General features: G+C 35.0%; 1 protein-coding gene across 6 annotated transcripts in view; it reads left to right on the top strand.

Moving 5' to 3' along the window:
* LOC147069268 (uncharacterized) overlaps window positions 1-15,651 on the top strand; it is a 171,959-nt gene that overhangs the window by 1,883 nt on the left and 154,425 nt on the right. For 3 of the 6 annotated variants that reach the window (XM_085951137.1, XM_085951135.1, XM_085951136.1), the window contains exon 2: window positions 160-305. In XM_085951137.1, the coding sequence (XP_085807263.1) occupies window positions 272-305 (34 nt within the window). In that variant the 5' untranslated portion in view covers window positions 160-271. Of the gene's footprint in view, window positions 1-87; window positions 306-10,681; window positions 10,915-15,651 lie in introns of those variants that run through there. The other 3 variants (XM_085951134.1, XM_085951132.1, XM_085951133.1) reach the window with 3 other exon arrangements.

Raw genomic sequence — 15,651 nt, 5'->3', positions numbered from 1 at the left:
TTATGTGAAATAAACACCTACCTACATTAATAAGTTATCTGAAATAAAAACAAAAATTTATAAGTACATTATTATATAACTCCAAAGATTTAGAATACATTATTAAAACCAAATATTGATTAATGATTGATTACAAATGAATGAATTTATTATAAACAGTTTAAACTAAAGACCACCAAATATAATATTAAAGACAGTAAAATAAGTGATTTATTGACAATAAATTAGTGAACATATTTAAAAATAAAATACAATATAATCCCTCGACAAGATGGCGACGGTGAAACAAGACTATCATCATTTCGGTAAGTGTTTATTTTTGTTTGTTAAATATTAGTTTTAATATATTCTGTCAATTGAATTACAGATATAAGTGATATATAAAATAATATAAAAAGTAGAGCGTAGGTATTTATAATACCTATATAATTAAGCCGAATTGATTACAACTGAATAGGTACTTATTATGTTTCACGGAAAACTACTTCACTTACACTGCAATATATTATTTTAAATCTAGGATTTTTACGCTTTATTGATGCTTGTATCGTTTATCCATTATTTAGGAAAGTATAGAAAGGAATCACAGGACAAATATCTACTCTCTGGAAAAAAACAGTGACGTCCGTAGACAGACTTAGAGAGCCGTTCTTTTTCATGTATTCTTTCAAATGGTTTGCAACATAGTTAGGTTAAGCTGGTAACCGGACAAAACAGAACATAACAAAACAAAACATGACAAAACAGAACAGAGACAAAACAGAACATGACAAAACAGAACAGCCAGGGTAAAAATGAAATATATTTTTTGTGGAATCTATTTAGGTTAGGTCAGGTCATTATTTCGTTGTACCTAGTCAACCAATTATTTTGAACATATTATATTGATTAGGATGAGATATCCTAAGCTTGCCGGCAAAGTCCCGTTTATTTGAGGCTTTCTAGCGATTAGGAATGCAGAAATTAGGTATAGGTATAATTTGATTTATTATGGCGTATTGAAAATCTGTGCTATTAAAAATCTATCAACATAATAGAGATAGGACAATTTGAATATTTAATTTATATTTTTCCTGAAAGGTCATAGTTATATTTAGGTATCGTTGTTCTGTTTTGTCACTGTTCTGTTTTGTCATTTTCTGTTTTGTCATTTTCTGTTTTGTCATGTTCTTTTTTGTCATGTTCTGTTTTGTCTTGGAACCTCTGAAACATACTAATATACCAAAAATCTTTAAATTGACATGCACACCATTAGAGTATTTCTACGAAACCTACTCTCGAATAATGGTGGACTTAGATACCTACCTACGTAGAGGTCGGTGGCGTATGTTTGGAGCACAGATAAGATAATAAATAGATTTCCGATAGGCAATATTCAATACACTACATTTTAATGCAGGGTTTTGAATGTGTGAGTGTCCTACGAAAATGAAACACGCATTGTGCACGTGTAATAGTGTGTGTAATACAGTGGCGAAGGGTGGAGGTAGCCTGTTAAGATCTGACATAAATAGTGCATACTAAACTTTGTCAGTCAAACGTATTAGTTTTCATTCAACTAAGACTACAGTGTGTAAATAATGTTTGTTAGTTTTTAAAATTCAATTAAAATCTGCCTAATCCAAGCCATAATAGATAATAAATAATACCTAGTCAAAAAATATTCATTCATCTATAAAATATCTCAAATTCTACCATTAAACCATACATCATGTTGGATATTTTATAGATAGAAGAATATTTTTTATCGATTATGGTTTGGTTAAGATATGGTTTCATAAATTTTAAGAAACTAAACTAAAATTTAAAAAAACTAACCAACACCATCCGTAATATGTATATATTTTTAATTCAACGTAAACAAATAACGAATGACTGAAAAAGTGTGCACTATTTTTGTCGGATCACCTATAACATACCTAAACTATTTTGGTTCGGTTTAGGCAGGGCTCCATTTAATTTCAAAAATTTATCAGAACCATCTGCAAATTATATTCTTAGTTGATTGAAAACAAATAAGTATGACTCACAAAGTTTAGTGTGCACTATTAATGTCAAATCTTAACAGCCTACCTCCACCCTTCGCCACTGGTGTAATACAACAATATTAAATGAGCGTCAATGCATAAGCCGAGAGCAGTTGTCAGTATATTCTTGACACGTGTTTAAATTTATCCCGTATTCTTCCTTACTCGAGATCGGTTGCCTGCTACTCCTTCCAGCTAGGTATTTCAGTTCCCACTATTTCTGAGTTACCTGGTTTGGAGGCACTCGTGTGAAAATGTCACATATACGATGAACCGTAATTAGGTATGTATTACAATGGATAGGTATTACAATACAATAGTTAGGTTATCATGATTTTTTATACTTTAACTATTTTTTAAACTAAGATGTCGATATTGTCTCATGAAACGACATCGTCGTCTACTTATGGAAAATCGCCACTGCTAACGTGCGCCCCTATGCAACGCACGGTTCCATGACAAAACAAAACAGTGACAAAACAGAACATGACAAAACAGAACAGTGACAAAACAGAACAGCAAGGGGAAAAACAAAACATTCATTTTTGTCTGGGTGCCATAAGATTAATATCTTCCTACCTAAGCTAAATTTTTAAAATAACTAAATAATAACTGCTTTCAAAAACCTAGTTTTAAATAGTGAAATTAATTATTTAAATCCTAGATAGGTTACGTAGGTATCATTTTTATTTCCGTTCAACCGAGTCATATTCATGGAAAATTTTCAGTTTTTAATAATTGTTTATTCGTTGACTTAGTGATAGTGAATAAATAATTAAGAAATATGTAGGCAGTAGGTACCTGCCTACGTCATAAATAAAATAAATTGTACTAGCAATTAATTTGTATTTATTTTATGAAATAAAATATAAGATATTAGGTACGTTCCGACTAAATTACTAACACTTAAAATTAAATAATGATATTACCTAAGTGGCTACTTTAAATTTAGTAAGTACAATTATTTGGTAGTTTTACCTGGAAAGTTTTATACTTTATATCTTCATGTATTTTGAGGTTCTCTTTTCGAATTTTCACTTTGCCACCTCGCGCCGTTATTGGCAGAAAAGCCATAAAATAATTACTTTTAAATAGTTTTATGATTATAACTCTGTTCTGCGCATCTATTCTATACACAAGACTGCTATAGGCCGTTATCGGCAGCTACCGAGGGTAGTTTTTCATTTTTGAAGTTACACTTAAGTATGTCGTTGTTCAAAACTGATAATGGTAAGTCTATAATAATAATTATTATTAACTAAATTAATATTTTTAAGCTCGTTTTTTAGATGTGATTAAGTAATAACTCAGATAATTATATTATTTATTATGAAAATATGACTCATTTCCTCATTAATAAAATCATATTATCATGAGTGTACTGGTACACAACACAATGTATAATATATATTTAGAAAAGGGGAAATGGAGTAAGTCTATTCTACCATCACCACGAGAGGTGCCCTGGTTTGTAGTCTCCTTTGACGAGGAATGAGCTTAAGTTAATACTGAGGCTAAGAATAGGGCACACAGTGGGCAAAAGATTTGATGTCCTCATGGGAAGAAGCGAATCGCAACTCTGCGATGAATGTCATGTTTTAGAGGACATTGTACATATAGCACTACAATAACCTAAATATGAACTTCACAGAGTACAGCTGCGAATTGGGGATATCTATGAGAATGTCGACGAATTGAAGGGTGTCCTGGCGGTGGGTAAGACGGAAGAGCTAGGCAAAATTGTAAAGTTATTTAACAGAATAGGAGTGAGGACCTGATCGACGGATCCCCTTCTAGAAGAGAAGAGGCGATATGACAGCGAGTCGCAGTCAAAACCTCGGTAAAATCACAAAAAATGTATAATATGAGAAAGTAGGTAGGTAAGTATATATAGTTAATAATTAATGGCTAAAACCCACCACCTAGAAAGTCATCGAGCCGCCAAGGATAACAAAAAATTGTGAAAATATCAAACGTTTATAGAGAGGCCTTCATTCAGCAGTGGATTGACCACAACTGATGATGATATGCATGTGTAAATATACTCTTAACCAGCCAACGTAGTAAGACGTAAATAACACAGTTGGCGAGACTCATGGCATAGTCATAATGCCATATCTACGTAAAATGTGTAATAGTTTCCCACCTATCTACAACCCAGGTGCATAAATTCGCGATAGCCATTATCTAATTCTAGATAATGTTTTATCAAATTTAAGATAAATCTTATCGAATTTTCATTCATGAAAGTGCATGTTTAAAATCTAAGTCATTGACGCTCAAACTGGGAGTTGCTTGTCGAGATCTGAAACTCTTTCCAGGGATACGTGAAATATTTTGGAATTTTGAAAAAAAAATCTATCAATTATTAGGCACACGTATATTTTTTTTAAACCGCGCATTATTTACGTTAGCCGGCTCTCACATCAAAATTCGCGTCGTCTGCTGCACAGCCATAAATCAAACCTTCCAGGAACGTCGTTTCGAAGTTGCATAATATGAAGACCGCGTACATCTATCTAGCGACAGTCGCGCGTAACCTCTCGAAACGTATATTTATTTGGATGCGGCGACCGGCGAGCCGGTATAGGAATGACCAATTCGTAAGTGTGCGTATGCAATGGCCCCCACATCCTGAAGCGGACCCCCAGGCCAGGATATTTACCGCCCCCCCCCCCCTACCAAACGCTAAGATTAAAGACAGTCTTATGCTTCATAGTGTCAAGTGACAGTGGCCAAATGGTGTTCGAGGTCAAATAAAACTCATTGTATTTTTTAGTGCATTAACACATCGAGTTATGGAGTTGTCGAGATCAACACACATCAACCAAAAATTACATTGCACAACCATATATTTTAAAAACGGGATAACCTCGAAATAAAACTTTTTTTACTATTAACAAAATTAAGATGTGTGTATATCTCATTCATCCGGTCGACCCGCCACGCCGGGCCCCCCTGAGCCCAGGCCAGCCCAGGCATATATTTGTTGTAAGTATACAAGTTGTTAAAATGTTTGAAATTGTCTATCATGTGAGTTTATTAAGTAATCGTAAAAAGGATGACTTTAAAATAAAGACTGTTTATTTATTAAGAAGGTTTCCAGACGGTAAAGTTTGAAATAAGGAACATTTTGATATACTAACTAACTCAATGTGTCATTTTTTCGAATTAGAATCTTCTGCCAGAACAGTGACGATATAAAGCTCTCTTGAGAGCGTGGTGACCTCAGTCTTGAATATCCGCTCTTGAGACATTCCCATGCGTAAACAACTGCTGATATGTCTTGACATCCGAACGTAGGGCTTCGTGATACGCTCGATTAAGACTGAGTGTGGTGCGGGGCGGATTGGATTGGAGGGTCCATGTTTGTGTTGCTTCCTTATCCATTGGTTTACTAATTACTTTGTGATCTTTCCGCATTATACTCAATAATATGCACCTTTCCATGCCACGTTGCGCAACTGGCAAGTCCATGTTTCACAATATGCATACGTGGGCTTTGGTGGTACACGTTAGTTGAACTTGGATTTATTTGAAAATTGAAATTCAATTTTATTATTTTTCCATCGTAGGTGACGTGGAAATCGGCCAGTGTATCGGGCCTCTACGTCACTAAACGCGCCACTAACTGCTGATGATGATAATAAATATTTGATGAACAATAAGGTAGGTACATGTGCGCTATATGGGAAGCAAAGCACCCCCAAGGGGGAGCCGGAAGGACACTACTGAGATAAACACATTATTTTCTTATACTTAGTAAAACAAATGCGATACAATTTGATGTAATATGGTAAATTGATATAAGTAATAGGTAATTAAATGATATTCATAATATAATTTCATATTATAATTTTATTTTATAATTATTTTTATTGTGTTTCCTGATTATAATAAAATAGCTAATTTTATCATCCAATATAACGAGGGGTTGCATTTACTTGGTTACCACGAAAAGGGGTCGTAATCAGTTCTTCATAATATTATTATAATGCTCATCGTCGAAAATACAGTATTCTAAGTGGATATATTTAAAAATACAAAAATAAATACAACTAATTTTGCCTTGTGGAACAATGGAGTTCCGCGGAATACCATTTGGGAAACACTGCTGTAGTGTAGAGCATCACACTGACCTCGGGGCTTCTGAATTTGAGGGCAAGTCGGTGACGAGGTGTGGAGGTAGACTGTTAAGATTCGACATAAATAGTGCACACTAAACTGTCAGTCATACTTATTTGTTTTCATTGAACTAAGAATATAATCTGCAGATGGTGCTGGTTAGTTTTTAAAGTTAAATTAAACCGTACCTAAACCAAACCATAATAGTTTAGGTATGCTATGAGAAATCCGACAAAATAGTGCGCAATTTTTCAGTCATACTTATTTGTCTTCGTTTGAATTAAGAATACATAATATTACGGATGGCGTAGTTAGTTTTTTTTATAAATTCATTAAGGCTATACTTCAGTTGAGGCCTGGTCTAAAAAGATCGTGGCTAGGCGATGCGCGGATTGTGCAAATGACGCGTGCCGAACGTAATATAATTTGTCATAAAAATCTAACATGCGTCCATTTAATGTTATGTTTATTGTTATATTACTAATAATAATAGTATATTCATTGACATGTTTTATTTTTTAAGTACATAAGTTTTTTAGCCATCTTTACACGATTTAAGAATATTTTCATCCGACGCGATGACAAAATAAATCGACGTGCAGACGCCTCGACTCTCGGTCTCCGATTGGCGACTAGTGAGAAATTTAGTCGCACCTATTGTTGAAAATTATTTGCCGTTTCACTGAAGTAGGTACGCTCTTAAGCTCTGACTAAACCAAATCATAATCGATAAAAAATATTCTTCTACCTATTAAATATTTCAATGGTAAATATGTATACCTAGTAATGGCAAAATTTTATATATTTCATCGATATAGAAATATTTTTTTAATATTATCGATTATAGCTTGGATTAGCTATTAGGTTTAATTGAAAAAAACTAACAAAAACTATTTACAATTAATTCTACACATTGTAGATTGTAGTATTGACTGTCAAAGTTTAATATTCAATATTTATGTTGAATCTCAACACCCTACCTCCACCCTTCGCCACTGGTAGGCATGCTGGGAAGTATTGACTTTTTCTGATTGAGAAGGATTTACTTGTTATGAAAATGTTTGAGAAGCACTGTTCTAAATAATCTAAAAAAAATGCATTATTGTTCTTCATTCACGACTTAGTAAATGATACAGAAATGCATACAAAATTATCTTTTATTCGTATTTATGACATTATATTTTCATGGCCGTGATTTCCGTGTTCAAGGCTGTTTGTATAGATAAAATGGTGTGTAGATAATGGAAGAAAACAATTCGTAGTAGGTAAATAATATACTAAATACTACGTAAGTAGAGAAACTTGCAATGTTGACAATGTGGTAATATGGAGAAGAGACACATCAATTAGGTAGTAAATGCGAGTTGTACTACTTTCAAAAAAGGTTTTGTGAATATGATATTTATTTCGCCTGCGGTACAATTCACAGTGACTAGAAAAAGTACCACTGTCCTTGATAAAACTTAGAATGTCGTCTTTTTTCATTTTACCACGTTTTTCTTAGCTCGTATTCTTGTTTGTCCGGTACAAATCTTGCAATCGATTTAACTAACTTCACGACTAGCTAGACATTTGAAACTTTTAGAATATATCAGAACACGATGCAAATGCATTTTTTTAATACTTTTAGCCATCTTTAAGTAGAATTGAATTCATTTTCAGTTAATTCTGTTTTGTATGAAAAGTTATTTCGACATCATTATCGGTTGCTAGAGGTCTGGGGTCCTAGCAACTAAATTATTAATATATACGTGCGTTACTATGGAAATCAATATGACATGTCAAGTACAAATTTTTTTGATCGTTTAAGCTAGTCAAGTCAGGTTTAGATGATTCAACAGAAAATTTAAAAACGTTGTAGGTATATAAAAAAGTGCTTTTTATTTTGTAATTATTTAGGATCAAATTATCTGGAAAATTGTTAGGTACAAGGCAATTTAGGTGGTAGTAGCGAGGGGTAGAGGTAGGCTGTTAAGATTCGACATAAACACTGCATACAAAATTTTTAGTTTCTGTTTGAATACGAAGTATTAAAGACATAAGGCCATGCCTGAACCAAACCATAATATATAAATAATAGTATATAAAATATCTAAAAATATGTATCATTTGTCGGCATACTTCGAGATATTTATAGATAGAAGAATATTTTTTATCTATTAAAGTTTGGTGCAGGGTTTAATTGAATTTAAAAAAACTATTCAACACCATCTGTGTCACTAGATTTCAAAATCCATAATAGATGAATAGGAGAAAAACAGCTTTTTGTTTTCTCAAATACACAGTCACAAGGGTGAAAGTTTATATTATTTCGAGTATAGAATATTTAAAATTAATAAATTCCACATTTTGATAATGCAGAAATGTTAGAAAGCAGTATTTCTTCAGCAATTTACAAAAAAGTCAAAAATACCTAAAGGTGGACTTGGCTGATTTTGAAATGTAGCGACACATCTGCAATTAATATTCTTAGTCTCAACGAAAACCAATAAGTATGAATGAAAAAGTGTGCACAATTTTGTCGGATCGCCTAAAATATACCTAAACTATCATGGTTTGGTTTAGGCAGGGTTTAATTGATTTTGAAAAACTAACCGACACTATCAGTAAATTATAGTCTTAGTTCAATGAAAACAAATAAATATAACTGATAAAGTTTTGTGTACACTGTTTATTTTGGACCTCCACAGCCTACATCCACCCTTCGACACTGTCATAGTTATAGCTTGTTTATATGGTTGTTATTTTAATACATGCATACTTAGTAGTACGTAGCACTATCTTATGCTTGACAAATTCTTGTAGTAAAATCATTTTTTAGAAGTCGTGGTAAACGCTGAATAAGCGTTTAGTACCTGACCCTACGACTAAGGTCGGCTACCACTGTATAGTTTAATAATGATCCAAAAAATAAATTTTTATTTTAAATAAAAAATAATTGATTTTTGACAGCTACGAAATAATATACGTAACCGGAAATTTGTACGTAAACAGTTCACCGCAGTACGTGAAACATGAGTTCGTGTAACATTTAATCAAATGACGAGTTCTTCGTTGAACATTTCACCGTGGAGTATATTTGTACTTATGCTACAACACGTGGCGAATTTTATGAGATGTCTTTACTAGGTTAGGTTAGGGATAATCTATTTGGAACAGTACTATTTGCAAACTATCGCCCAATTTTGTAAGATACGTACAAATGTATTCCACGGTGAAATGTTCAACGAAGAACTGTGATTTGATAAAATGTTATACGAACTCATGTTTTACGTACTGCGGCGCACGAATAAGTGTCCCACGATGAACTGCATACGTACAACTTACATGTAACCAATAATAACCACTTAGTTTTGGCGCCAGACTGTATAGCCTGACTTATATAATATAATAAATAATAATTATGGTTTTGGCTATAATTCCATTGATGAGGCGATAACACGTTGACGAAACATTTACAATAATTGAAAGCAGGTGTAAAACAGAGTTGTTTTGTTTGATTCCAGGATTCTTTCACCATTTCTTCCTGTTGATAACCAAGCAAAAATGGGATAGTAACATTTTCATGTGAGCTGAGGTTTTTCCTCTAACCACAAACTTAATTGTTATTTTTTTGCAAATGTGGAACCTGGAAAAATATATTTTTTTTAAATAATACTTTGTTGTTGCAATCTGCACACTGAAATAATCGGTGACTTTAAAATAATATGCAACTATAAACTAAATATTCTAAAATGAGTATACTTAGGTACCTATTTTCTACTTTAGTAAATATTAGTTTTCAAGTTCCTGCAATAGTTGAAGTTAATTGTTTCTCTAATTATCCACTGCTAAGTGAAGGCCTCCCCATAGCTCTCTTCACTCTTCTCGATCCGCAGTTTTTTGCTGCCACGTACATCCACTGAATTTTATGTGTTCGTCTATCCAGAGGGTTTTAGGGCATCTCTGTGGTCATTTAATGCTCCTAAGATTCATCTGCTTAGCGACCTCCATCACATCAGTTACTCTTGTCTGCTTTTTTATGATATTTACGCGTTATGCCCAACATTCACCTTTCCATGCCACGTTGCACTACTAATATTTTTTACATTGCATACGCGAGCGTTGCTAGTACATGTTAGTTGAACGTGGATTTATTTGGAAAAATGAAATTAGATTGTTCAATTTTTATCGTAGGACGTAGGGGATTTAAAATCAGCCAGTGCATCAGGTCTCTACGTCACTAAATACACCACTGACTGTCGATGATGAGAATGAATAATTAGGTAATAAAAAATAATGTACATATACGCTATACCTACACAAGCGGGGGGGATGAGCTGACAAAACTCTAGCGTCAAAACGTAGCGGGGCGATCAGCTAAGTGAGAGAAACATAACTTTTCTCTGATAGTAAAATAAAATGTGGTAGCACACATGGTTGACCATTTTACTCTGGACACGATGAAAGGAATAGATAGGAATATTTTTTAAAACTGGCAATAATTTTTCATATTCAAATATGAGTTATATTCTACCCTGCCACTAATTTTCACAGAAAATTACCTAATCAAAATAATGTCAAAATATTATGGGTTGTTTGTTGCAGATTACAGAGCTACAAACTTATCTGAAGAATGTGATGGAGGAGCCACAGTCGAAAACTATCTACCCAATCAAGAGTCGTAACTGGACAAAATCTGACATTCGAATGACATTTTCAAAATGGCGTCCTATGGTAGTTCGTAGTTCCATTTTTGGCCATTCTACAGATAAGTTTGTAGGTCTGTATGTACAATTTGCTTCAATTAACTTGTTAAGGGAACCAAAGACAATCATAAATATTGATCAAGTAATGCCATTTAAATCAAATCCAAACTCAAATTACTTGAATTCATGCATGACTATGAGGTTTTCTTAACCATAGAGAATGCTGAAATAATTGTTATATTATATTGCATTTTAATTTTATATTATTTTAACAATGTGTTAACAATTAACAGGAAGAAGTACGCGGTTACAACCACTAGTCTATATTTTTGATTTTCTCTGTTTTTATCAGAGATTCTAAACCGATGACTTTCGAACATTCGGTGACATTATTTGGCTGGTTACATGTTAATTGCACATAAAACATTTCACCAAGGCACAGTTCGCCGAGAGGTTTCTTATCGGAAAGAGATGACCGTATATATACTATACCGTCGCAAATTTTATTAGATTCAATATGAACATTAATTCAATTTTTATAGCTTATTTTGGCAAAATTCATGAATTCAAAAATGAAAATCTTACCTAACCTAACGTAACAAATAATCCAGTATATCGGCTATTTTTGCTGCTGGCTTTCTATAACGTATAAACCGACAAGAACCGTGTTTTATTTAGAGAGGAATTGTATGTCAGTACTATACCTTCCACCCAAATGCATAAAGCCCACCAACGCGGCACTCGTTGCGCTCTCTACGAAGTAGGCTCCCTCCCACCCGCGCATTACCCTTCACCTATGTAATAAGGGGCTCAAGGAGCACAAAATAATTATTATTATCAGCGTCTCTGATAACAAAGCAATAAAAATATTATTAAATTTCTCGGGGCTCGTAATTAATATTCACGATGACATTATTATACCAGCGAAATATCGGACACGCAATAACTAAACAAAGAGTTCACTGTTATTAAATAATGGCTTCTCGCCCGTCTATCGGCGACGCTGCCAGGAGTGTGATTTTGCTAGCCGTGTTCAATGAATGGACTACGTTGTATTTTCGTTAATTCGTATCGCTGAGAAGCCAACAAACGATGACTCATGGGGCAGGCGGGCACAATGCGTCGTCAAATCCAGTGCACGCTGGCGTATTTGATTACGTTGTATTTTCGATGATTTACGCGCCACTTGTGAAATTTTGCGCGAGAGCCCCGCTTGCTGCGTTAAGTGGGTTTTACGCCTTAGAGGTTGGATGGTCTTACGGCCGGCTAAGTCAGTTCCCATTAATTTAGGTCCCATTGGGGCGTCCGACTCGGTCGCCATAAGACCAATTGTATTGCTTTAAAAAAATGTGTTGTCTTACTACAGACGTAAAGATATCTTCACATAGTTTTGTTCGTCAGTATTGTTTCAGCTTTCACCGTGTTCCCTTGTTCCAAAGACACTTTTTGTTCGAACAAGTCTCAGTAAACTCATTTAAAGCACACTTGGATAACTGCTCCTGGGACATTATCAGGCGTAAAAAACTGCTGATGCTTCACACCAATCGTATCGCTTTGTGATATGTTCGATAAAGACCGAGTGTGGTGCGGGGCAGTTTTGTTTGGAGGAGTCTATGCATGTGTTGTCACAACAGAACGCCCCCATTTTCTATTGTCGTCTTTCCTATCCAGTTACTCATGTTCAATTACTGAATCAAGTTATTAGCTATAGCTAGTTATAGCTACTTATACAGTCTAACTTGGTTATTACGATCACGGAAATAGCGAGATCTTGGATGTAATGAGGAAACATTCGATGACATTTTAGATTATGATTTTCTCGATACATCTATTCACTTTTTTAACGACCTACCTACTTCTCGGGTATACCGAGCAAAACTGTTAATGTGTCGATCGTTTAAAAACAACATTTTCGACCCTAAGCAATAAAATCCGACCGGGCAGTTAACTAGACCAGCGCCGCCGGTATCGTATTACGTTTATGACACTAGTTAATTGTCTAAGTACCTAATTGGTGTTTTCGCCGACAACATTGAAAAAGTGTCTGCGCATATGGTTGAAATTGCATGTAAAAAATCCAAGCTTTGTGAAGTCAGTAGGTACCTACGGCTCATTACAATAAACACCTTCTTTAGTAGTTTATGAATGTCATGCATTGCATAACGAGCGAATTCAGTCGGTCCCATCTTCCTCATAATATCCAACTTCGACTGTACATTCCCAAAAAAAGGTTTTGCACCTATATTCTATATTGTTATAGATTTTATATTATACATAAACCGCAAGAAGGTCAAAATGAATGGAAGTATTTTGACCACATTGAAAAACATGTTTTGTTTAATTATAAATATACATACCCATTTAGAAATAGAGCTATCATCATCATCAATTCGATACAGTCTTCGTCCACTGTAGGACATAAGCTTCCCGAAACTCCTCCACTCTTGCCGGTTCTGCTTCGTTATCAATTATCATCCATCTTGAATTTTATTGATCACATTACTAGTTAGGCGTTAGTTCTCATTTCAATACACGCCCGGCTCACATATTGTTTGAAATCATTAATTATTCATTTCATTCTTTACGCTTGTACCTAGCCATATTTAGTTAGTTTATAGCCAATAGTCAACTGTGAATCTACTCGTCGGTCTTCTTCTCCTGTAAGGTGATGCCGAGCATGGAGCGGTTGATAACTCTCTGGTCTTATCGCCCTGCATCTAATTTAAGACCGATACGCAGTCGTAAATAGTTAGTAGGTACTCAACGATTATTGAACGTTTATCACGACTTCCAAAAAATGATTTTACTACGAGAATTAGTCAATCTCAAGATATTGCTACATACTTCTTCTTCTTCTTTCACCCTGTCACGTCCCAACATTGGGGCATAGGGCAAGCACAAGTTGGCGCCACTTCCCTCGGTCCATCGCCAATTCCTGTGCCTCCCGCCATGTCAGACCTGCAGCACGTAGGTCGCTTTTGTAGCATCGCTGCAGGGTGAGGGAGGGCCGGCCACGGCGACGGAACCCTTGAGGCTGTGCCACAAGGGTACGAAGTGCCGCACTCTTTGGCGGCATTCGGAATACATGTCCCAGCCACGTAATTCGTCTCTTCGTGATAACTTCAATCACCGAAGGCTGTTGTGTCTGCTCACGAACTCGGATGTTTGTAACGCGGTCGTACCAATGTACCCCTAAGATTCTGCGGAGATATCGATTCTCAAAGCTCAAAAGCCGAGACTCTTGAAGCTTAGTAAGATGCCATGTCTCACAGCCATACAGGAGCACAGGTAGCACGCACGCGTTAAACAAACGACATTTGGTCCTCACAGAATACAGCCTTGACCTCCATGCGACTCCAAGTTGGTTGAACGCAGAGCCCGCCACACCCATGCGGATTCCAAGCTCACTAGAAATACCACCATCATCGGCAACCGTGGCACCCAAGTATTTGAATCTGGACACCAGCTCGACGGGCAGACCAGAAACCCGCGACCGCAGACCAGAAATATTGCTACATACAGATAGTAAAAAATGTTTTTATTCTTATGTAAGAATAACTATCAGTGGCGAAGGGTGGAGTTAGGCTGTTAAGATCCGACATAAATAGTGCACACGTCAGTCATATTTAATTGTTTTCATTGAGTTAAGACTACTAATTGCTGATCGTGTTGGTTAGTTTTTAAAATTCAATTAAGCCCTGCCTTATCCAAGCCATACTAGATATTCGTAAAAAAATATTCGTTTATCAATGAAATATCAAAAATTATGCCATTAAGCCATACATCATTTTAGATATTTTATAGGTAGATAGAAAAATATTTTTTATCGATTATGGTTTTGTTTAGGGAGGGTTTAATTAAATTATAAAAATCAACCAGCACCATCTGCAATTTGTATTCTTAGTTCAATGAAAACAGATAGGTACATATGACTGATAAAGTTAAGTGCTCACTATTTATGGCGGATCTTAACAGCCTACCTCCACCCTTCACCACTGCAGCCTAGGCCTTAGACTGTCCTAGACATTTTTGGCTTATGACTTAACGAGGGGCAAGCCACTAAATACTAGAGCGTACATAGTGAAACGGCAAATAATTTTCAACTGTATGTGGATTGTGGAACGAAATTTTGGCCGCGTTGCCATTCGGAGAGCGATAGTCGACCTGTTTGCACGTCAATTGGTTTTGTGATGGCGTCGGGGGAATATATTCTTAAATCGTGTAAAGATGACTAAAAAAACGTTCCGCATGTACTTGAAAAAGAAAACATGTCAATGAATATACTACGTATTATTATTACGAATATAGTAATAAACATAACATGAAAAAGACGCATGTTGAATTTTTATGACAAATTATATTTCGTTCGGCTCGCGTCATTTGCACAATCCGCGAATCGCCTAGTCACGATCTTTTTAGACCATGCCTCAGCTGAGGTATAGCCTTAAAATACAAAGCCCTTGAATGTCATCAAATATTACAATACTGAATGTGCGTTGCTTTGACGTGACAAATTAAGACTTAAAATATTGTAAATATGTAACACAATTATTGTTTTAATAACACACTTGAAAATTGTACCTTTTTATAACCACACTTTACACCTTAGATTATAGAAAACTTTACACATTATTTTTTTGTTCTCTGTATAATATAGCATTAGATAGGTACAGTAATTTATCACACGTCAATTCTGGTACTCACATTAGCTAAATTTCACCATGTAAACAAAACACGTAGGTATAGTCAAACAATAAATATTGTTACTTATACCTATTTGGTAAAGTTTGGAGGAGGCGTCAGTTTCTTTT

This window comes from Rhyacophila brunnea, unplaced genomic scaffold (assembly GCF_057557595.1).
Source record: "Rhyacophila brunnea isolate RB1 unplaced genomic scaffold, BYU_Rbru_1.0 scaffold_24, whole genome shotgun sequence".
Lineage (NCBI taxonomy): Eukaryota > Metazoa > Arthropoda > Insecta > Trichoptera > Rhyacophilidae > Rhyacophila > Rhyacophila brunnea.
The sequence above is the reverse complement of the archived record's forward strand: the minus strand, read 5'-3'. Positions and strand labels throughout refer to the sequence as shown.